Genomic DNA, 22,259 nt, shown 5'->3' on the forward strand with positions numbered 1-22,259 from the left:
ATGTGAAGGTACTAATGTGTGTCAGCAGAATGTTTTTGATACGAAGTCTACAAAATCTACGACGTTGGGTTTCATTGAGTTGTTGAATAAATTTCATTCTGCTTATCCTCGAAGATTGCGCATAAGAGACCAAACCACCTATGTAAACAGCAAGCCCCTCCTCCCCACATCCTTATACCCTCGGATGAAGTCGCACTGAAATTGTCAAGGTTGAACGAGCAATTTCTAGGCTCCCTGCATGCTAAAGGTCTTTGGAAGTGCATATCATTCGTAATCCAGTCCTTGATCTCTCAGCGCTTTTTCGTGACAAGCAGTGGCTTGGATGTCAACAGAGGGATCATCGAACAGCAAATACTCAAACCCATTCCTAGAACGGAGTATGAATGTGAAACGACCAAAGAATCCGTTCTGACAAATGGCATCCATAGACCCCAATATAGTATTAAGCGTGGTGGGAAGCGACAGGACCCGAACTACAGGTGGCCGCAATAGAAGGCATCGCCCACACATCAATCCCAGACAGTAGTCTGTCGGCCTCGTCCAAAATAGATCTCAACCCCGCTTTCCCCTTCCGATTCCCCATTTTCATTCTGCAATTATTAGCGAAAGCTCTTAAACAATCTCACACAAGCCAGAGAAGCTTACCGAGTACAGATCAGAATGAGTCTTCGTAAGCAGTATAAGGTTGGCGTGCGCGGAACATGAGATTGGAACTCAAAAGACAGATAAGCTTGTAAAACACATTTATGCACTTGGTCCGCGAAATGGCAGGCCATTGGAACCAGCAGAGCCCTCGTCGCTTTCAGGCGGGGCTTGAATGCCGAACGGGGGTAGATGTGGTTGTATTTATCGGGTTGCCAAGACGATGGGGTATAACGGCTCGCGCACTGCCTGTATTTGACAGGATTCATTTCGACTCGTCCGTAGCCTCCTGAGTCTGGGGTCCAGATGCAGCAGCTGCCGGGGGTTGGGATGGCATTTGAGGTGGTATTTGAGGCAGCTGGTTATAGCCGCTGTTTGGTGTACGGTGCTGGTTGGGAGGATAATGATGCGCTTGATGTGGGCTTGACTGGTAGTGTGGCTGTTGCTGTGGATAATTTCCACGAGTAGGCGGCACTGATAGCTGTGAGATATTGAGTGGGATAGAGGTTTTGTGTTGTCACTTACTATGGCCTGGCTGTTGGCCTGCATACATTGGCTGACCATGCTGCCCAGGAGACATGTACATGACATGTTGCGGAGGTTGACCGGGCTGAGAATTCTGGTGCATCATCATCGGAGCACCCCGACTAGGGCTGGGATAACCATTGTGTGGCTGAGGTGGCGGGGCGTGGGGATAGGCATGTCCCGGATTCGGAGAGTACATCTGCATTTGAGGTGTAAAAGGAGTCATACCCTGGGGGACGCCCATATACGGCCCACTGGATGGCTGTTGAACCATCATAGGTGCCGCCATCCCGCCTTGTGGATTCACAAACTGAGGGCCCCCCTGATAGTGTCTCATATGGCCCGGCTGCGGCGCACCTTGGTTCACATAGAACTGGGGCATGGGCTGGCCAAATGCTAACTGGGCGTGCGGCGTCATAGGTGACGGATACCCATGCTGAAGCCGAGGAGAAGGGAACATTTGGGATGTTGATGCAGACAATTGCATCCGGTGAGGGTCATCAAAATGGGGTGGACCAGATCCGGGATGCTGCTGGGGGTGGAGATGAGGGCCATGGGGTGGGCCCGAGGCAGGAGGCATACCAGGGGTCTGCTGGAACTGATATGGCATCTGTGACTGGTGGGGCATCTGTGGGTTCGAAGCAGACCGATTCTGAGGAGATGCAGCGGGCATGGCATTTGGAAACTTGAACATCTGCAAATATGTCTTCTCTTCTTCTCCATTACCGACCTTCCACGTAGGTTGAGTACTGTAGGCGAAAGGAATACCGCCATTGGAAGTATAATCTCTGTCGGTCTGTTCTGCGCCTTCTTTCTTCAGACGTTTGATGGAATTAAATTGATCGTTAAGCGATGGACGCTCAGAAATAGGGCGCGGTTTTTTTGCTCCAAAAAAGGCAGATGGGCTCGTGGCACGCGAAACAGAGCGTCCTCTACTAAAGCCAGTAGAAGCTGAAGTGCCCGGTGTGAAGGTGCTTGCGGCAGGATTCGGTTTAAATTCCATAGCCCGTACATTGAACTTCGTTGAGGCAGAGGATGCGGACGTATGGGCCTTTGTAGGGCTGGAAACACCGGATTGGTCACCAGCTGGACCGGTAGGTGGAACACGGATGTCCTGCACCGGTAGAGGAGATGGAACCGTGCCCGTGGCCGCTCCCTTCCGTTGCTGAAGATTGTCTGCAAGACGATGACCAAGCATTCCAGTACCCTGGCGGGCCGAGTGCAAAGGCTGGTGCGGAGAGCGTCCTCCGGGACCACCTTGAGGGCCAGTTGGAGGATACATCTGACGGTTACGAGGATAGCTCGGGCGATCCGGTTGCACCTGTGTAGCCGTTGCGCCGCTCTCCGGTCGCGGAGGCACTTGGGCACGTTCTGGTAGCTTCTGGTCAGCGGCAAGACCTATGGCGGGTTTAGTTGAAATCTTCTCCTCGGCATTCTGTTGGGCTCGTTGAATAATTTCTTCCTGCTTGTGGGGGTCTTTGGCAAGGATAGGCACCAAATCCTTTGGCACTGGGGTAGCAAGCTTAAAGTTCTTGGAGAACTTCATCAGCTCATTAAGCTTAATGGTACGATCGTAAGACGCCTGGTTACGCCGGCGCTCCTGGAACTTGAGTTTCTCGTTCGTGGCAAATATGCGAAATCGGTCCAATACTTCATGTTCGTAATTGTTCTCGGGGGAAGATCCCTTTGGAGCAGTAGACGCGGTAGAGGGGATTTTTGCGAGAGCAGCTTTGTTCTCTGTTTCGGCCGGAGTGGCTGTTGTACTCGCAGGCGCGGCTGGTGTCTGTGACTGAAACGGAACACTTTCTTTCAGTCCCACAGCCACGGTGGGGGCTTCTGTGGTACTTGTTGCCCGCTTGAGAGCGCCAGCAGATGAAGCAGCAGTAGCAGCGAGTTGATTGGCAGCTTGCCGGCGTGCTGGGGGGGTGTATTTATTCGGCTGACCAGAAACCAAGGGAGGGAAATTCTTTTCATCACGGCGGACACCGCTATATTTGTCTTCTTCATCGCCACCATCCGTCGAGACGAGACCTCTTTCCTCTCTGACATGTGCATTATCAGCCTCACTGCTCTCAATCTCACGAGCAATCCGAGCAGCCTCCGCCTCCTTCTGCTTGTACGTTGGGTCTGAGCGATCGATGGCGGTGGTATATATGTTCTCATCATAGCTACTAGTCGCGCCGAAAAGCCTGGCATTAGCTTCGAATTGGTCCCAGCCTGCCCCAGCTGCCGTGGGATGCTCAAGCGACATATCCGTAGTAGTATCGGCTGCCGGTTCCCATCGTTTCAATGTCCGTTCTCGGATAGCAAGGTTGCCGGAAATATCCACGTCGGTTCTAAACCCTGTAGAGGCTCCTGAAGCAAAGGTCAATTGTTTAAAATCCATAAGTGGCAGAAATGAGTAGCGCGAGAGGATACCACCAGGGAAAATAACTATGGGACGGCAGAGTGCCAGCACAAAAGGACATACCATTGGAAGTCTTTGCCAACACGTCGGTCGTGGAGACATTCGGCACCGATACATCAACCACATCCTTGAGGTCAAAAGACACACTGTGATCTGGCGCTGATCCAAGGAAAGGGCTAGCGACTTCACTCACGCCATTTGCACGTTGTTGCTCGGGTTTGGCTTGTCGTTGCACCATCTTCAGTACGAAGGTGGATTCGCTAGGCTCAAGAGACGAATAAGAAAATATCCCGGTAAACTTGTCACCATTTCTGGTGGTTACAGTAGTGTTAAGTCCCTAGCAAGCGTGAGTCTTTCTTCGCCATTATCAGGCACAAATTAAGGATGCTCGTACAATGAAGCTAGTGAGCAAGAAGACGAGACGGTCGTGGGCATGATTATCCGGAGTATTCGATTCTTTCGAAAACGGTCGGGGGGAGGAAGATTGCTTTTGAGGCAGGTTGCCGTTCTGCTGGGAATAAGGAGGGCGCTGGGTAATCGGGTTTGTGCCTTGGGTCCAAGCCTTTTGAGAATTGCTGCGCCTATAGAGGGGAATAATGATTAGTCAATGCACGACATGAGGGGAGGGCTTTTTTGAAATATCATGGTCCAGACGGTCTCCTCGAATCGACGCCATGTAAGATTTAAGAGGAATGGGCGTCGAACCCCGGGGTAAAAAGGATAGCCCAGGCCGCCACAAAGAGCTTAGCGGCCCATGGAAGGCATAAATATGGTATTATGGCCCGACATTCAAGGTAAGGGAGATCATGACAGTGCCTCCGTGAGGCGACAAGCAGTGAGACCGACGCAGGAAGAGCAAATAGGTTGAGGGAAGCGAGAATGAGACTTGACGAGAGGACAACACAACATAACATACCTTTGTCCACCCTCCAGCGGGCTGCCTGACTGTCGTCGACCCCCATCTGACGCCTTGGAATTATTGGAGGCCCTTAGTGACGGCCTAGAGCCGGGATTCTGTGCAGGTGTATTGCCAGATGCGCTGTTCGCAACTGGCATGGAGTTGACGGTAGAAGCCATGGTTTGGCTCAATCGTCAGGAAGAACAAAGCTCAGGTCTTGGCACGATGCAGAGCCGTTAGAAAAGGACGGATAGAAGGCACGAAGCCGCAACACACCGCCTGCGCTAACAAGGCGCAGAAGAGCGCTGGAAAATGTTGGGGAGAAGGGGGGGAGGGGGGAGAGAGGAGGAGGAAGGGAGGAGGGAGAAAGGAAAGAGGGGCTGGAGGGAATGGGGGCAGAGAAAACAGTGTGTGCGCGAGGAAAAGCACACAAGCTTGAAACGTCCAGTCACGGGACCTCAGAGAGGGAAGTAAATTGGGTAGAAGAGGAAAGAAGAGGGAAAGAAGAGAGAGAGAGAGAGAGAAGAGGGGGGGGTTAACAGGAGTCGACAACAGTCCTGGGGGAAGGAGTGGAAACAGAGAAAAAGAAGAAGCGGTTCAATTAAGGATGGAAGAGCATCAAAGAAGCAAAAAGCGGTTGAAACGTCAGTCAAAGGAGGAAGAAGCGGGTTAGCAGAGAGAGAGAGAGAGAGAGAGAGAGTGAGTGTTGAGCTAAGTTAGACGGGACGACGCCTGATCTGGTGTGGTGGAAATAATCCAGGACCCTTCGTTGGCAGCTCCGGAGCCACAGGTGGGGAAACTATCTCTTTGCTCTCGCTGTGTTCCTTACATGTCTAGACTTCGGTTCCTCGACCCAGGACTCAAGATATGACATCGACTCGTTGAATTTGCCCCTATTGCGGTTACCACACTTAGATGGTTCTCTCTCGTTCCTTGTGCTTCTTGCTTCCTATCTCCAAGATGGCTCCAGGTAAAGGATATATCAACCCCTTCCAAGAACACCTTATACCCCTTGTGTTTTATGGTACTGGATGAGACAGTGCTCGATTCAATGTTGATACTAGATTTAGAATTGACCAGTCTATATTTATCCCCTTTGAGTCGCTATGAAAGCCGCCAAGCTCCCCGTGCCCTTGCTTTCTAATTCCCAAAAATCTTCCCCGAACTTGCATGATTTGGAACGAATCCAACTGTTGATGTCCCGATATCGTAATTGATTCATACGGCCTTCGTTCCACGGGCCGCACTATAGCGTCTTTGTTATCCCTTGCGGATCTCCTCATGTCACCTCCTCTTACCCAAGTATCGAGTCCATCGATTCACTTGCTCCTTCACTCGAACCTATTTCCTATTTCAGGATGGCCCTCAAATGTGTTCAAATTGAAATTGCTTCGGTTGCAGTACCATGGGAGAAGTTCTCTCTTGGGATATTCTTGTGAACGACATCTGTCTCCCTAGCTCTGAAGCCATACTCACCAGCTTGTTTGGAGTGGGAATATAGATCAGAATGGAGAAATGTGAGGGAAAATCGAAACCACATCAGACACATTCCTATTACCTAGGTAGTTAAGTATCTTACTCATCCTAACACTGGGAGAGGAAACTGCCCAGGTGATAGGATCTTCATCCACGAATACAAATTTAGGTTCATGCTACTGTAGGTCACGCTACACACCCAACTTAAGCAATACACTTAGAGCTCAGTGAAAACGAGATGCTCACTTATAGTTTATTCCACGCGAAAGAAGCCCTCATACTAATTTTCTTTTCTTTGATTTTTACCAATTTCGAATCACAAGTCTGGTAATTGTTGCTTGTGAATTCGTGGGGTTCTTACGTGGATCCGATAGGAATTCGATCTACGGAGTATGCACGGGATAATATTCAAAAATAATTCTCATCAGCCAACCATAGGCCCGCTATGCATGCAGATTTTGTGATCACTTGAGAGATTCCAAGACTTTGGTGAGTTGCCGGTCGCAGGCAATGATGAGGCATACAGTACCTATTTCCCGGAGAATTATTATTTTGGTCTTGATAAAAGCATCCCAAATAGGTTCCCAGATTGCTTGTAATGTGTCAAGTTATGCATGCTCGTGGAATCCCATTGGATCGGTCTGCGAGTAAATTATGCCACAACCATGAAGAGGGGCCCTATCGAGGATAATAGTTCAGTTTGGCAATTGTGTTTCCTTATCTCACATTGACAGGGAAACCTATTGTCCAAGTCGTAGATACTACCTCCTAGGTAGGTAATCTGACAGGATAGCCTCATTCATTTATTGTACTCCCCATCGTTGTCATAGTCATTATTGGTGCTTCGATTCGGGCGGAGGAAATACTGCATGGTCTCGATTCAAAATGCAAGCCCCGGTGGGCGAGGATCAGCCCTATCCATTCTACCACCCGTAGACACTAGACAATAGGTAGTACCGTAGTTTAACCAGAGAAAGTAGGGAGGAATCGTACCTAACCTGGTCCTAACCTAGGCCAGTTTGTTGGGGGCTAATAGGTAGAAGTTGGATCCAACTAACACAAGCGCACCTAAATGAGGGAGGCTGGTACGAGCATGTGATTGGATTGGACCCCATTTCCTGCCTCAGGCCGCACACGCACGTCGTGACTTCAGCCCAAATGGACGCCTTTCAATTCCTCCTCCTCCACATGCCAGCTGAACTCCTAGGCTTCTTCATTTTCCAGTATCATGCTGGGTCACTTGTAGCTCAAGTGTTATTGATACCTTTTTCTTCTCAGCGCTGTGCGTCAGATTTTCTTTCCTCTTCCTTCATTTGTTCTCTGTTCTGATTTAATTATCTCCCTCCCTTGCACACATTCGACGTACAGTACTCCGGCCCCTTCTCTGATCCTTGCTCGCTGCACCCTCTTTCCATTTTTCCTTCCTATTTTTTTTTCATCTTTAAGCACGAAAGTCCCTGAGTTCGTGCGCACATGCAGTCATCCTCGAGTACTTCTTCGCGCAACCTGCGAAGTCCGTCCGCACAGCACTTCCCCTCTGGTTCTTCGGGAAGCAGTGTCGAACCCGCCATGTCTTCACAATCTTCTGCACCACGGAGCTCATCGGGTTCCACGAGATCCCAGTCCTCAAGGACTATGGTGGTAAGTTTGTATTCTGATTGTTTTGTTTCTCTGAGCCTAGTTCCGGTTAACTAACTAGCCATCTTTGCTCCACCCACAGCCTGATAGACAAATCTCCCAAATTGAAAAAAGCGTGACACATCTCCTCGTGGCAACAAAGCAATTACTGGAAACATTGACGCAGTGGTCTCGCAGACAGGCGTCCGAAAATGAAGTTTCAGATGTTTATGTACGGCTAGGCTATGAGTTCAATCTTGCCTGTCGCGCTTTCAACGCTATTGGCGTGGACACCTCGGATCTTGGTCCTGTTCCGGATCTTCTCCGCACAATCCTTGAAGACACCCTAAGCCAGGATGCCTCTCCGCAAAGTCTTGATCGTTTCCTCCCTCGAATTCGCGACATTATCATCAATCTCCTTCACGGCCTGAAGAAAAAGCAAGCTCGTCTGCGGTCACGACAACAGAGAGAGGAAAGCAGAGCCTTACCTGCTCGACATGCGAGTGCAGGTAGTGTGGCAAGCAACGCAACCACCCAGGCATATGAAGACCTTCCCTCTGTGGCCACATCCCCCAAACGACCAGGCCGGACCCGATACGATAGCAGCGGATCATTAGACGATAATTCCCAAGCCACGACCCGAACATCACCAACGTCATCAGCTGACACCAAGGGCGGGAGTTACTCAGATCGGGAGGCATCGAGGCGCGAGGCACAGAACATACTATCCCAACCAGCAGCCCAGGACACAGGGATGACCTCCAAAGGGTCCACGTTAGCATCTAATACCTCCGGCTACCCTCCACCACCCCCACCCCCACCAAAACAGGATGATGCTATCGGGGCTTTGCAAAGAAGTGGAGAGCTTGAACGCCGCGCATCTCGAAGATTCTCTGCTTATCAAATACAAAAGCACCTAGGTGCCTCAAATGGAGTCCCTGTCCTTCCCACCCAGAATTCTCCTGTTCCCAATCGAGGCCGTGACGTCCGAGAATCCCTGAATGCCGTGCGTTTACGTGGCTCATACGCACACGGGCGCCAACGATCAACCAACCGCCCGCAAGATATCGCTAATACGAAAGCCTCCCAACCGCAGCCGCCTTCAAACGGGCCTTCCTCGGACGAGGAACGCGCAAAATCCCGCACCGCAGCCCCTACGGAGCCTTCAACAAATGGTGTCACCTCAAACGAAGGCGAGTTCCAGCAACCCACAAATGACACATTAGATAGTGTTACTGGCAAAGCACCGGTCCTGCCTCGCCCCCCGCAAGAGCCATCGCTTGCAGATGCCTTTGAGCCAGTCAAGGATGCAGGCTCTCGTGCAAACCAGTCGCCAGAAACGCCCAAGTCGGTGCATCGACAGCCTGCCACGGCCACCTCCACCCCACCTCGGTCGAGGCAATTCTCCCCCGAACAGCCTTCTCCCGGGAAAGATCTTACGCTGTTTTTACAGTATAAAAGTAAGATTAAGAAGTATATACTTCCCGAAGGCCCTTCCGGTCTGGGCATCGGAAGACTTCAGCTTGCTTTCATCGAAAAATTCGCATGGAACACACACAACAACGGTGTGGATTTGCCGGAAATTTACATACAAGATCCAATATCCGGTGTAAGACACGAATTAGAGGATCTGAGCGACGTAAAGGACCGATCTGTGCTTGTTTTAAATGTGGATACTCTCGATGAGGTTAAGAGGCACTTCGATGATGAGTTTGGTGGGGTCCGTCGCTTAATTGAAGGTGTCAAGGGGGCCTTGGAAGGGCAGGAAAGTATGATGCAACGCGTTTCCGACCGCCAACTGGAAGCAGCCAAGGAGATAGCTCGTCTCGCTGCTGCACCTTCTATCTCAGTCTCTGGCTCTCCCACACCAGGTAATTCCCGAAAGAGTCCGATTTCTGGGAGTCCCAGTCAGGCTGCCGAACTCTCGAGCCTACGACGCGATCTGGCAGTGCTGCGACAAACATACTCTAGCTTCTCAGCAGACATTGCAAGCTCAATGAATGCGATTCGGTCAAAGGCCGAAAGCGTGAAAAGTGCTGCCGCAGATGCTTCTGTGCCGTCCTTCGAAGGGGATGCCGGTCGTGCACGAGTCAATTCTGGAAAGAAGGATCTTGCGGAGGAGTCCGAGCGACTTGTTGCACGCGTTGATGACCTTCAAGACCTCATCGAGGATTTACGCAAGGATGTGGTTAGCCGAGGAGTTCGACCTCTTCCACGGCAATTGGAGACTGTCAGCAAGGATATCAGCGCAACCACGAAGGAGATCAAGAAAATGCAAGAGTTCCTCAGGAGAGAGAAGCCTGTTTGGACTAAGATCTGGGAAAAAGAATTGCAACTTGTTTGTGAAGAGCGTGATCAACTTACCATGCAGGAAGACCTCGCGGCTGATCTGCAAGATGATCTGGAAAAGGCTGCTCAAACATTTGCTCTCGTCGAGCAGGCCACTAAACAGCAAGCCATGCAAAATTCTAGCGGCGGCCCTGTCGTTCGAAACACCTCACGGAACATGGTAATAGATCCGGCGGTTGACCCTATGAAGGCAAAGGACAGTGTTTTAGGCGAAGTGCGTGCCCTTCAACCCAACCACGAATCCCGCCTAGAGGCCATTGAGAGGGCGGAAAAGGCTCGACAGAAAGAATTGGAAAATCGACGCATCGGGCTTTTCCAAAAGGAACTGGGTTCTTTTGTGCAGGAAGGGAAGCTGAAGAAGAGTGGCGGCGTTGAGGAAGCTGAACGACTTCGCCGAGCGAAAGACGACCGCATTCGCAAGGAGGTCTGGGAGAGACAACAAGCCCGAGCAGCCGAGATGGAAAAAGCAGAAGCAGAAGCAGAGGCATCTTCAACAGCACAACAGCCCGAAAGCCCTACACCCGCGGATGATCCAGAAGATGCCGAGTCATCTCAAGGGAAAGCTCCAGGATTAGGAGGAGATAATAAGGACGGCGAAGACAACCCGGAACCTGCCACTGTGGAGGACGGCAATAGAACAGATCCGGAAACTCGGTAAATCTGCACTCGCCTTCATCTTTCTAGTCACATTCATTCCTTGAACTGTGCTCATCCATCACAAACGAGAGAAAACCATCATCTTTTCTTCCACTTCCCTAGTCTCTTCCTTTTATTATTGTTTTCGTGCTTGCCGTTTGTCTATAATCCCTTCGCGTTTTAGCTAGCCTCATTCCCTTCCGACATTGTCTTGGGTCCTCTTACCATCTTTCTGTTGGTTGAGTCCCCCATTACACATTTGTATATTCATGATACCCTGTCGTCGTCGTCGTGACTTGTTAATGACCATCTAATGATATACGAGGAAGACTTGGGCGGATCTTACCTATTATTTTTTGTTTCTGTGTTCGTAGCTGAGGGCACTATTATTCAATATCCATTATGCTGATATTCGTAGTTCACTATTTGCCAACGCACTTTCTATATCGAATATACCTTGCATCAGTTATAAGAATCCCGTCGTATACCCTTATCTTGGAATCAAACGCTGTTATTGCAGTCCCTGTCCTCACTGTCCTATGCTATCCGGGCCTCAGGCTAGTTCACGTGGGGAGTGGCATTCGTCCACCCCGCATGATTCAACCTTGACCTTCAACACCCTTCTTATCCGATGCAATGGCATTCAAATACTTTTCCTGGTTGGCATGCTAGAAACAAGGGAAGACAGCCCGAAACTTATCAACTCCACATTTCCCTCTGAGGGTTTCTATCTGCCGGGGTACCGTATTACTTCGCAATGGATACCTGCGCGGCTACTGAGCCCAAATCCCATGACGAATATACTGTAGGATGAGTCTGTGCTCTAACATGCTTTTAGTCACCTCTTTTTACCTGTATTAGAAAAGCTAACTACGAATATAGGTAACTCACGCATTTCCGCTTGTCCGCTCAATCTAAACATCCGCAAACCACTCATGAGCCAGTGCCTCGCGCGCAGTGATCCTCTTCTCTGGATCGAAATTTGTCATGGCACAAATCAAATGTTTGAAGTCATTATCCACTCCGCTCCAAAGAGAAAACGGCCTCCGCGGGTTTTCCTTATTGAAACCATCTCGAACGATTTCAAAGACATGTACCCAAGGATTGTCCCCGAGATATTTCAGGAACCCCTTTAGCCCATCCTCGTCTGCAAAGTAGGAGATTTGACGCTCAATCACAACAGCCAATGGGTCCACCGCCCCTTCTTCCAACTCATCGTCTCCAACTGCAAAAATCACTCTTCGATGCATCGCATAAATGCACTGGAAGTAAAGTAAGGTAAGTACGCCGCCCTTCCCGGTCAGAAGAACAAAAGATATTCAACGACTTACAACAAGTGCAAATGAGAAAATATCAGACGGCTTGTTCACAGGGCCCTTGGCATGGGCCTCAGGGCTCCTCCACATCCAGTTTCCTGCCTGTTTCCCAATCATAGATGACCCAAGAGGGATATGTGCGGCATCCTCAAGATCCCCGAGCTGGACGTGTTCAATAACAGCAGTCCCGGATTGGTTGTTCCTGTAGTCAATGAAAACATTGTCCGCCTTGATATCTGCATATAGTAGTATATAAGCCCCCTACTCACCCCCCCCCCCCCCCCCCCCCCCCCCGCCTCTCGAAAGGATTGGCTCACCAGTATGCACAATATCCTGATCATGAAGCTCCGCTATCCCACGAAGGGTGTCCCTGAGTACTCTTTTCATCATTTCACGAGGTAGGTCCATCTGGGCAAGATGTAAAAGGTGGTCTGCAAAGTACTCGAAAACAAACATCGACTTTTCGGGTATGGTGTCTTCAACAAGACGGACATGGCTAGCATAGCCGCGTAGTCTACTGTTTATCGCTTCAAGATAGTCAAAGTTGACCGCGTGTATATATTTCAAAACAAAGGCTCGATTATCGGCACTGGGATGCAATTAGATACCCGTCATGAGCGATTAAATCCCACTTACGTTGCAACGTAAACCTGGCGTGGGGGGTCTGTCTCTTCCTGGAGTACTCGTTCGACGTTATAGCTGCGACCTGACTGGCCGATGAATGGACCAGTCCGAGCAGAGCCAGTCGCCATAGTTCTTGAGTTATAGCGAGTGAAGATGGTCTCTGGTAAGGCCAACTTGCGGTTTGAGAGTTTCCAGAAACTGGATTTCAGATATGCGCGATTGAAAGAAGCATTTGCGGCCAGGAGGAAAGGGAGCTGACATGGTGATGACATTAGAAGCGTGCAGCTCAGAGATATCGGTAAGCTATTGGACTGACAGAGAACTCGGAGTGAACAGAGTGATTGGATATAAGAGTGCACAGGGAGCCCAAGTATGAAAAAAGTTCTATCTTGTGTAGTGATAATCTTAATACAGTCCCCTGGTGCAAGCCCAAGGTATAGAAGGGGTGTAGAACAGCCTGAGGTCTACTCCGTAAGGAGAAGTTCAACAAACAAACAAAAAAAAAAAAAAAAGAAAGTGACCAGTGCCGGGCTCGATCCGGCGACCTTATCGGTGTTAACGATACGTGATAACCAACTACACCAACCGGCCTCTTGCTGTGGTAACTTTGGCACATTTTGGCTATGTAAGCCAGGGCTAGTCAGTTGACAGCTCCCTAAGGAAAGTCATACCGCTTTCTGTATGTGCCATAGCTGTCAAGAAATTAAAGGGATACAGCTTTTTGTAGGTCAAAAAAGTTCATTGTAGGTCAGCATTTCTTGGCATGGTGTACATATACCTAAGTGTAGGTCGAGAGTTTGACTTGGCATCATCGAAATGATGATTCTTAAGGTACGTTAGGTATGAATTAGGAATCCTCTCCCCCTCTGTTCTCAGGCCTCTATTTTCAGGTAGCTTCGGGATAGTTCTTAGATTTAAAGGGGTTCTAAAGTTGTGACTTTTATTGCTCCGTATACCAGGAAATCAATACGGATACTTATGTATCAAAAATCCACGCACGTCAAACTGTATGTGTACAGAGTGGAATTGATCCTTGCTCTGTATCTAGTTACGTAGCAGGGTTCTACGTCCCTTTCCAAACTATGCTAAAAAAAAAATGTCAGGCATAATAAATAGTAGAATGTAAAAAAAAATTGACAAAAAAGATGACCAGTGCCGGGCTCGATCCGGCGACCTTATCGGTGTTAACGATACGTGATAACCAACTACACCAACCGGCCACTTGATTGGTCACCTTTCGGACTGAATAGATTGAACACTTAGGACCATTATTTTGTAGAAGTTCTAGTATCCTTCTACCACCTAGCGACATACATATCCTCCACGTCATCCACCCACAACCCCTTGCTATGTGTTATATGTTGCGAACGAGGTACTTTATCACAAGTCTTTCATGATAACACATGCTTTCAATCCTCGAGCACCAAATATGTACGATGGCATCACCGGTGCAATATCAAGTGAAATGGCCAGATCCGTCGCTTCCAACTAGACCTTTGGCTCAACCCAGTTGATTATCACTGTCTCGATGCACGGTAGACACATTGGGGCAATTGCGCGAATTCCATGGTTTACAGCCGGTAGTTTATTTCGTCGTCGAGCCCGTCCAAGCAATTTGGCTGACGCGCTGAGGGTAAAAAGCAGACAAGATATTGAAGAAATGGAGTTTCACCTTTTCCGATTAATGAACAACCAAACCCTCTGCAACTCATGCCAATTCCGTCATAGCCGTTGAGTGCAGGGCTATTGTCTTTTCCCACTTTTATGATGCTGGGAAGGTTGGTTGGTGAATGTCACTGAGATATGTGATAAAACAGGATCTACGACATACGGAGTATGATTCCCGGGAAATATGTTCATATACATGCTAGAACAGCCCTTGGTCCTGATATTCCATTGCAGTTGCTGACATACATAGGCCAGACGAACCACGAGGCTGGTGTAAACCCAGGATACAGACAGGCAGTGGTTGATCTAGCTTGTGATGATGATGAAAAGGGGACCTGTGATCTGAGATTGCTGTCTTTCCCATGCAGGATACATTCTGATGAAGCGAAGCATTAGGAGCAGGTACGATCCACCTAAATTCTGCATATGCTGGCAAGACTGGCAAGCTTTTGGACCGGTTACGGTGGAGTTTCCAGACAAACCTTTCCCCGATAGACAGTGGGGAGGAACTATTACACGCATTATGAACAGCCGGTCACTATTTGATAGTGAAGTATATATGCGGCTGGTACAACTCGGAAAGATCTGTGCTCTCTGTGGACGCTCGTGATGCAGGCCACGGATTTGGATGGACGGAGCATGATATAATGGTCTGTGCTCGTCTCGGGTAGTGCATAAAACATTACGGATCGATATTTGTTTCCTGTTGGACAATATCCCATGCTATCTATTTGGATTGACAGCTAGACAGTGGCTCGTTTCTGCTGTCGGTAACGAGACGGGGTTCGCATTTCGGGCCACGGACCAGATGAAGACAAAAACAAAGGAGGGTTCTGCAAAAACTAAAAGGCACAAAAAAGAAGAACAGATGACCAGTGCCGGGCTCGATCCGGCGACCTTATCGGTGTTAACGATACGTGATAACCAACTACACCAACCGGCCATTGTTGATGGTAGTCAGATTTAATGGCATATGGTCCAGGGGAATGCGATAGGGCAAAACCCCTAAGAGTGGAGTCAAACATAAAATGCGGTTGTATGGTAACAAGCACTGTTACGGAGTACTCCGTACTCGGCATCGCAACCAGTTAGGATACAGGGTTTAAAATAACATTACACTGTAAAAGAAAGGATAACAAATTGAGTTGAAAGGCTCGAGGTACTGGGGGGATTCAACGATCTAATTACTGGGATCCTCGAAGGCCGGTAGTGATATCAAAAAAATCGTCGCAAAAAAAGAACAATGACCAGTGCCGGGCTCGATCCGGCGACCTTATCGGTGTTAACGATACGTGATAACCAACTACACCAACCGGCCAATTGTATAACAAGAATCTTCTTTAATGCACTTATAGTCCAGCAGTACAATCTCCGCAGTAAATTCTCCCAATGTGACGGCTAACCAGCATTACCAACTTTGGTCATACGGCACGTCAGAACAGATAGAGCAAAAGCAAGATAAACTTCATACCTACCTGGCTTATATAGCCTATTATCATCGATTTTGTCGTTATTTGCACGTGGCTCTGTACGACTATTGACAGGAAAACGTCGGGAGTGTGTTACAGACAAGGGTACTAGTTCCCAAACTATATATCCGAGTCAAGGTAACCTAGCCCTACCTGCACCCAGCACAATCATCCGAACCACCAAGAGTCTAGAGACCACATAACCTCATCATAAATCAAATCGTATCGTCACCCCCCAGGCTACTGGAAATCCAGAAGTATCCATGCCCACCCTTAGATTCAACACACATCCCCAAGCCCTAAAACCATAGTACAGTACACACCAAGAGCGCCTAGACACAACGAGACGCAAGGAGCCGCATCAATCACCCTAAAGCGGAGAGTTAACTGCATGGCATAATAGACGTGCCCTAGATGATGATACCAGACCATACTATCTCCGTATATAAATTCCCACATTGCTCGATTTGGGTTAAGCCGATATACCCACTACCGAGCACGGAATACCCAGGACGGAGATTGAGCAATCTCGCGATAGAATTTAGAGCGAAATGCACGTCAGCTATACATGTATAAATACTCCATGGACACAAGTGTGATGAACATGTCATCATACCTGGATAGTAGTGGCCCAACACAAGGCAAGGGAATAGGACGCCAGAAAATGACAAGAATCGACAATCGTGCCTATCTCACACACTATAACCTCTCAACATGGGACCCCAAGAGCAAAACAAAACGCATAGCAATGGCCACGCAATACACGAGAATCAAGAACCAAGTGTGGAGACAGGGGAGTGTGTCCCTCCCGCGTGCACTGCTTAACTATCTCCAGCAGCGCGGGGAGAACTTCTCCATGACCTCGAGCGAGAATACAGAAAACAGCGCAGAGTACATAATCAGCCAAAGAGCATCACCTAAATACATCTAAAACCCAAACACAAGAAAAGAAAAGGCAAGGTCGAATCCCCATCTATAGATAACTAGTTGCTGTTATACACAAAGACAAGGAAGGATGCCGCTTTCATAGCAATACCACGTACCTAACTCATCAAGACAAAGAAGTACACTTCAAGTTCGAACCCTCTCATAGCAATAACCCAGTACACTAGGTAGATTGGAATCCCGCACTTTTAATGTATGTATATACTCCGTACAGTATAGCAAGAGTCAAACTGCCCTAACCTAACCTACTTGGACACGCTAAGAGTAATGTCCCCGTTCCCACTCATATAGTCAAAATCCACCCGAACCACCACAACAAGAGGCCGGTTGGTGTAGTTGGTTATCACGTATCGTTAACACCGATAAGGTCGCCGGATCGAGCCCGGCACTGGTCACTTTCTTTTTTCTTTTTCTTTACTATTTCTCCGAAATATTTTTGGCCATGTATATATACATCTACATTTTTTTTTCTCTGCAACTTATTCTATCACAAGAAAAGGAATCACATCCCCGCCGTGGACATTAGCTGCTGCTATTACTAGCCCAGGAAGGGCATTTCTCCCTAGTGTCCACTGTATGTATGAGCATATCTACAATGGCTTTGCACTCGCCTGGGTTCTGGCAAATATCATGTCATGTTTTGTGAAATCTGATCTACCAAGTCTATTAGTAATGGAGTCTATACACAGCTGAAATCTATGGTAAAGTATCTGTAATAGAAATAAAAGGAAATTGCTGTGGAAGCAAGGGGGTGAAGCAAAGCCAACGAGAAGAAGAAGAGAAAGCGAAAAGAAGAGAAGAGAAGAGAAGAGAAGAGAAGAGAAGAGAAGAGAAGAGAAGAGAAGAGAAAGAGAAAGAGAAGAGAAAGAGAAAGAGAAGAGAAAGAGAAAGAGAATGAAGGTCAAAATGCAAGACAATGAAATCTAGTGGTGTATCAGAGGTCAAAACAAGGCCTTCTACTTCCTTGCAGCCCTCCTGCTCATGATAAACTTCTTCAGACTCAGTCTCCTCACCCGGAACAGATAGTATAGGGTGATCGCACCGAAGACATTAAAGGCAAAGTAGCACCAGAAGATGCCATAGTTTCTCCACCGGTCTTTGTAGTAGATCTCCCGTAGCCCCAGATAATCATCTGCCGAGGACATAGAGCAGTATTCGCAGCTTGAGGTGGCGTTGGGGTTGTAGAGACTGCCGCCTGCCAGGTCGAGATACTTGCTCATGTACTCTCCGCATGTCTGCCCAGAGGGTGGGTTGAAAACACTGAGTTCGTCCTGGCTGCAGACCACAGGACGGCCATGTAGTGCGGCGCTACTGAGCCCACCCACGTAATATGTGAACGGGGAGACGCGGTACATGAAGATCCAGAACCCGGGAAGCCTGGAAGGCGGTTGCATGACGCCATTGAAAAGGAAGGATAGACCAAACATGAGCGTGGCGAGCATAGCGGCAAGGGCTGACTCTTCTATGGCGGAAATAGTGAGCTGGGCCATACTGGCAGCGTAGATGTAGAACTGGACAATGAAGAGGAGGACAAGACCGCGAGACTCTGCGTCGGTTGCTGTTCCGAACACGGTAAAATAGAAACAGGCCCAGACACAGACACCCAGGGCAAGTTGCCAGGGAACTTCGACCATCACCTGAGAGAGGATGAAGACTTTCCAGGAGTACACTCGGGATGGTCTTTCGCGGACCTCGTAGAGAGACCGCTGCATCACAAATTTGGGCATGATTTGGTTGACCATAGTGCCGAAGACTGTGCAAAGCAGGAAGATACTGAACAAGGAGTTTTGGAAGCCCTGTTGAGTGTCGTTGGACTTCCAAAAAGAGAAGCCGATAAAGAGACCGGAAACCAAGCCTAGGATGTACTTGGAGAAAATGTACTCGGGCTGGCGGAAGTACTGGCTGAAGACACGACGCAGGACATAATAGAGTTGACTCGAAAATGGCATCGCAAACTCCAAGTCGTCGTCATCACTGATGGACTCTGGATTCGGGCTTGTCGAGGAGTTCTGAAGCTGCTCGAGCTCAGCAACGACTGCTCCATACTCCGGACTTTTCTTCCAGATTTGGGGCCAGTCCATAGAACCATCCTTGCTATTAACGATCTCGATCATATACTCCGCGGGATTTTCTAGAGCACCACATTTTCTGGCTCCACTGCGTTCAAAGTATTCAAGCAAGGTTGCAGATTGTTCCCCAATACTTCCAAAGTAGACAGTTCGGCCGCCCCTCGCGAGGAAGAGTAACCGATCAAAGGTCTGGAAAAGCAGTGCGCTAGGCTGATGTATGGTGGCCAAAACCGCCTGTCCGCTGTCCGCTATCTTTCGGAGAAAAGCACAGATAGTCCATGAACTCTGTGAGTCCAGACCACTGGTTGGTTCGTCGAGGAAGATCAAAAGAGTTGGTTTGGCGGCAAGCTCAACACCAATACTAAGCAGCTTTCTCTGCTCAACGTTTAGCCCTTCTCCAAGGGTTCCCACAACGGCCTCAGCAAAATCCTCCATGCCCAGGATCTTGATCACTTCTTCAGCATAGGCATACTTTTCTGCCTTAGGTACAGATTTTGGCTGGCGTAACATAGCACTGAACTGAAGGGCTTCGCGTACAGTAGTGGTTTCAAGGTGGATATCCTGTTGCTGCACATATCCTGTCCTTCGAGGGAAACTGGATCGGGGAGCATCTGCATTGATGCGGATATCTCCTGTAACCACACCAATTAAGACCCTTTGCGCCAATACATCCAGTAGAGTGGTTTTACCTGCCCCGGAAACTCCCATGAGAGCTGTTAGTGTTCCTGGCTTTACCCACCCATTTACATCATCCAAAAGCCGTCGCGTGCCGTCGTGTACAGGGATGTCATAATTAATACCCTTCCACGAGAGAACGTCTGTCTGTTTGGGGAGATTGAGGGTCTCCGTGGTTCCCTTTTCTGTTTCTGTCACAGCAATCACACTACCAGAGGCCGGGGTTTCAACATCACCGCGAAGGCGACGAGGAGCATGGCCAGGGCGGAAGAGAAGAGCTTCAGCCTTTGATATCGTTCCAGTGCGCATCTCAGTCGCAAAAAGATACAGGCAGTTGAAGAAAATCATCATGGCAACTAGAATACCGTAGTTTCGCCATAGATGTCTGTATTTGTATTCGTAGTTTGCGTTAATGAAGACGTCTCCGGATACAGTGTGTTGGCCAGCCACCGAGCCTACGACTGAACAAACAAATGACGATCCAGTTGCATAGCTGGGGATCATTGACGCGCACTCGAATTCTCGACCGTGGAATTCGTTGCTGATTAGAGCTTCATAGGTGTAGTACATTGGATTGATCCAGCGGATCCACGAAAACCACGGGTGCATATAAGGCTGTGGTAGAGTAAACCCGGTATACACCACAATGGATAAGATGAGGACTCCTGCTAGGGCCATAGCCTGTCCAATCGCCCGAGTGAGGGCAGCCATTGTACGGAAGATACCAGACATGGCCATAATGGCCGTGATGAGAAAGAGATAGAAGATGAAAAACTGAGAAGGCTCCCGGCGTAGGTTTGTCATGAAATAGAGAACGATCGAAAACGCAGTACATCGGATCAGCTTTATAGGAAGGTCAACGATGATGCTGGCAAGGGCTTCAGTGAATGGATGGACGAATGCATAAGTAGTTTGTTTCTCAACGACCGGACGCTGGGTGTATAGGGTCATGATCTCATTCATGGTAATCAGGGCGTTCATAAGAACGGCGAAGAAGAGAGTAGCTCCCTTTTGAAAGAAGGCGCTGCTGTTAGAGGGAGAGTTATAGAATACGGAACCTAAGATAAGAGAGAGCACCAGCTGGACGACGACAGTTGACATTGTCGTGGGTATATCGTTTCGCAAGAGCTGGAAGCCACGCCGGATACAGAGTCGGACTTGCATGGGAATTGAAAGAAGGTATGGACTACTGGTCCGCGTATGCTTCGCCTGTTGTGCGATATGCTCTGCTTGGAACTCCTTGGCCTCCTTCTCATCCAGAGGATGGCATCGACGATACTCTGCGATCTCTTGCTGCAGCCCCCTGTATTCCACACTGCACTTCCAGTACTCAGAAAACTCGCGGGCAGTACGGGGCACTGACTGCTCCATATCGGGACGTGCTTTTCGCTCCGCCGGGTTAGTGATGGATGTGAGAAAGTCTGGGGCTACCTGTCTTTGAGGCCGTTCCCAGCCCATTTCCTCAAAGTATCGGCATGCATCGTTGCACGAGCCATAGTATATCTCATATCCTTCGTAAAGGACAATGACCCGGTCGAAAAGATCATACATGGACTGGGAAGCTTGGTAGGCTGCAACCGCATGGCAGGACTCTCCAATATCAGATGCAAGACGAAGTGCCTTGATGAACTGCAAGGCAGTTGCTGCGTCCAAACCCCGTGTGCTGTTATCCCAAGCTCCGATTCGGCACCGTGACAAGAACATTTCCGCGATGCTGACCCGTTTTCTCTCTGGTCAAAGGTTAGCAACTCTAGCTAACTAAGTGAAGGGAGTGATTTGGAATCTAACCTCCGCCACTCACACCACGGATGAAGTTGTTGCCAACCTTGGTGTGCCTGGCGTGCGACAACCCGAACACGGAAAGCACCACGTCCACCATCGTTTGGATGTATTCATCACGGCTGATATTTTCAATCCTGCGCGAAGGAGTCCGGGCGCTCGCCGCAAAGTGCAATGTTTGGTCGACCGTCAAGTGTGCGAAGTGGGTGTCTATTTCTTGGTTGTACGCTACTTCTCCTCGGAAGTTCTTGACCATCTGCTCCAACCCGACCCCCTCATACTGGATGTCGCTTTCCGGTTCAAGCGCCAGCCCACCGAGATGTCCGCATATCGTCTTCAGAAATGTGCTGCATCCGCTGCCTGGACGACCAAGTACCAGCAGAAGCTCCCCACCCTTGACGAGTCCATCAAAACTGTTCAGAATCCGACGTTTCTCGGAGCCGCCCTTCGATCCAAGCATGCGTTCTGATATCTTGCGGAAAGGAATGGTAAATGTGGATGCGAGGGTCTCCTGATACTGGAGGGTAGAACCTGCGCCGGAGACAGATAGATTGGAAAAGACCACCCCCTGGCTCTGGGGGGTGACCCCAGAGCGCGCCATAGCTTTCAGCGCCTGCTGGGCCCATAGTTTGTAATCGAACTCGGGGTTGGTAGGGTCGATTCGAGGATCGTCTCTTAAATCAAACGTAGAGGTTTTGGATAGGCTGCGGCCGATCTGGCTGGATGCAATGCGAGTCACCTGCTGTGATTCACGTTCCATAGCCGCGTTGACAGTCTGTGCATCGTCTCCGGAGCTCCCAGAAGGAGGCCTATCCAAAAGGCGTTCCATCGTGAAGAAGCAGTCCGTGGGATTGGAAAAGAAAGAGCAAGACAGGGGGAGAAACGAAGGGAGGTAAAACCCGAAGAGCACAAGGCAGACATTGGGAGAGGATATCAAATGGAACTACCCTACGAGCCTGGAAGGTTCATCTAAAGTATTACTTACCTACATTAAGGAACGTAATGATCGACTATCGGAAGGCTTCAACTCCGTCTTTCTGGGTTTATACATTGATCCACGCTATGTGGGAGCTCGGGAAACCCGGATTCTCCTCTCGATCCACTAATTTCTTCGGGACCATCCATAGTCTTGATTTTGGGCTCCAGCATCCAACCATAAGCCAT

The 22,259-nt window shown here is 49.1% G+C and overlaps 5 protein-coding genes and 5 non-coding genes across 10 annotated transcripts; 3 read left to right on the plus strand and 7 right to left on the minus strand.

Annotated features, from left to right (window-relative positions):
- Nucleotides 1-582: 582 nt before the first annotated feature.
- Nucleotides 583-5,131, minus strand: P175DRAFT_0473478 (putative PAB1 binding protein (Pbp1)). The gene is made up of 5 exons (XM_040895170.1): nt 4,491-5,131; nt 3,969-4,155; nt 3,638-3,911; nt 1,168-3,522; nt 583-1,116 (listed from the first exon to the last, which is right to left on the minus strand). Exons 1-5 carry the CDS (start codon nt 4,649-4,651, stop codon nt 908-910), a joined length of 3,186 nt encoding a protein of 1,061 aa, XP_040753848.1. The 5' UTR covers nt 4,652-5,131; the 3' UTR covers nt 583-907.
- A 2,386-nt stretch (nt 5,132-7,517) lies between these two features.
- On the plus strand, nt 7,518-10,572 carry P175DRAFT_0433259 (formin-mediated actin nucleation enhancer; the record flags this gene model as incomplete). The annotated part of the gene is made up of 2 exons (XM_040893591.1): nt 7,518-7,589; nt 7,669-10,572. The coding sequence occupies 2 exons, from the start codon at nt 7,518-7,520 to the stop codon at nt 10,570-10,572; spliced, it is 2,976 nt and encodes a 991-aa protein (XP_040753849.1).
- Nucleotides 10,573-11,464: 892 nt separating this feature from the next.
- P175DRAFT_0430559 (uncharacterized protein) lies at nt 11,465-12,618 on the minus strand (the record flags this gene model as incomplete). Its single annotated transcript, XM_040893430.1, has 4 exons — nt 11,465-11,812; nt 11,882-12,102; nt 12,184-12,455; nt 12,503-12,618. 4 exons carry the CDS (start codon nt 12,616-12,618, stop codon nt 11,465-11,467), a joined length of 957 nt encoding a protein of 318 aa, XP_040753850.1.
- A 389-nt stretch (nt 12,619-13,007) lies between these two features.
- On the minus strand, nt 13,008-13,081 carry P175DRAFT_0t49. Its single transcript has one exon. It is a non-coding gene; the product is annotated as a tRNA-Val (tRNA).
- Nucleotides 13,082-13,636: 555 nt separating this feature from the next.
- On the minus strand, nt 13,637-13,710 carry P175DRAFT_0t48. Its single transcript has one exon. It is a non-coding gene; the product is annotated as a tRNA-Val (tRNA).
- Nucleotides 13,711-14,329: 619 nt separating this feature from the next.
- P175DRAFT_0555132 (uncharacterized protein) lies at nt 14,330-15,143 on the plus strand. Its single transcript, XM_040900609.1, has 2 exons — nt 14,330-14,745; nt 14,830-15,143. The coding sequence occupies exons 1-2, from the start codon at nt 14,538-14,540 to the stop codon at nt 15,123-15,125; spliced, it is 504 nt and encodes a 167-aa protein (XP_040753851.1). The 5' UTR covers nt 14,330-14,537; the 3' UTR covers nt 15,126-15,143.
- Nucleotides 15,028-15,101, minus strand: P175DRAFT_0t47. The gene has a single exon. It is a non-coding gene; the product is annotated as a tRNA-Val (tRNA).
- Nucleotides 15,144-15,402: 259 nt separating the features above from the next.
- P175DRAFT_0t46 lies at nt 15,403-15,476 on the minus strand. Its single transcript has one exon. It is a non-coding gene; the product is annotated as a tRNA-Val (tRNA).
- A 1,417-nt stretch (nt 15,477-16,893) lies between these two features.
- On the plus strand, nt 16,894-16,967 carry P175DRAFT_0t24. The gene has a single exon. It is a non-coding gene; the product is annotated as a tRNA-Val (tRNA).
- Nucleotides 16,968-17,483: 516 nt separating this feature from the next.
- P175DRAFT_0555133 (uncharacterized protein) lies at nt 17,484-22,106 on the minus strand. The gene is made up of 2 exons (XM_040900610.1): nt 21,105-22,106; nt 17,484-21,046 (listed from the first exon to the last, which is right to left on the minus strand). Exons 1-2 carry the CDS (start codon nt 21,922-21,924, stop codon nt 17,529-17,531), a joined length of 4,338 nt encoding a protein of 1,445 aa, XP_040753852.1. The 5' UTR covers nt 21,925-22,106; the 3' UTR covers nt 17,484-17,528.
- Nucleotides 22,107-22,259: the final 153 nt, after the last annotated feature.

Source organism: Aspergillus ochraceoroseus, assembly GCF_002846915.1.
Source record: "Aspergillus ochraceoroseus IBT 24754 chromosome Unknown P175scaffold_2, whole genome shotgun sequence".
In the NCBI taxonomy this organism is placed as follows: Eukaryota; Fungi; Ascomycota; class Eurotiomycetes; order Eurotiales; family Aspergillaceae; genus Aspergillus; species Aspergillus ochraceoroseus.

Coding starts and splice junctions, on each gene's coding strand:
- P175DRAFT_0555133 (XM_040900610.1), bottom strand. CDS start 21,924: ATGGAACGCCTTTTGGATAGGCCTCCTTCTGGGAGCTCCGGAGACGAT. Junction 21,047..21,104: donor CCGTGGTGTGAGTGGCGGAG/GTTAGATTCCAA, acceptor ACCTTTGACCAG/AGAGAAAACGGGTCAGCATC.
- P175DRAFT_0473478 (XM_040895170.1), bottom strand. CDS start 4,651: ATGGCTTCTACCGTCAACTCCATGCCAGTTGCGAACAGCGCATCTGGC. Junction 3,912..3,968: donor TCTTGCTCACTAGCTTCATT/GTACGAGCATCC, acceptor CACGCTTGCTAG/GGACTTAACACTACTGTAAC. Junction 1,117..1,167: donor AGGCCAACAGCCAGGCCATA/GTAAGTGACAAC, acceptor CACAGCTATCAG/TGCCGCCTACTCGTGGAAAT.
- P175DRAFT_0555132 (XM_040900609.1), top strand. CDS start 14,538: ATGAAGCGAAGCATTAGGAGCAGGTACGATCCACCTAAATTCTGCATA. Junction 14,746..14,829: donor GGTACAACTCGGAAAGATCT/GTGCTCTCTGTG, acceptor CGTCTCGGGTAG/TGCATAAAACATTACGGATC.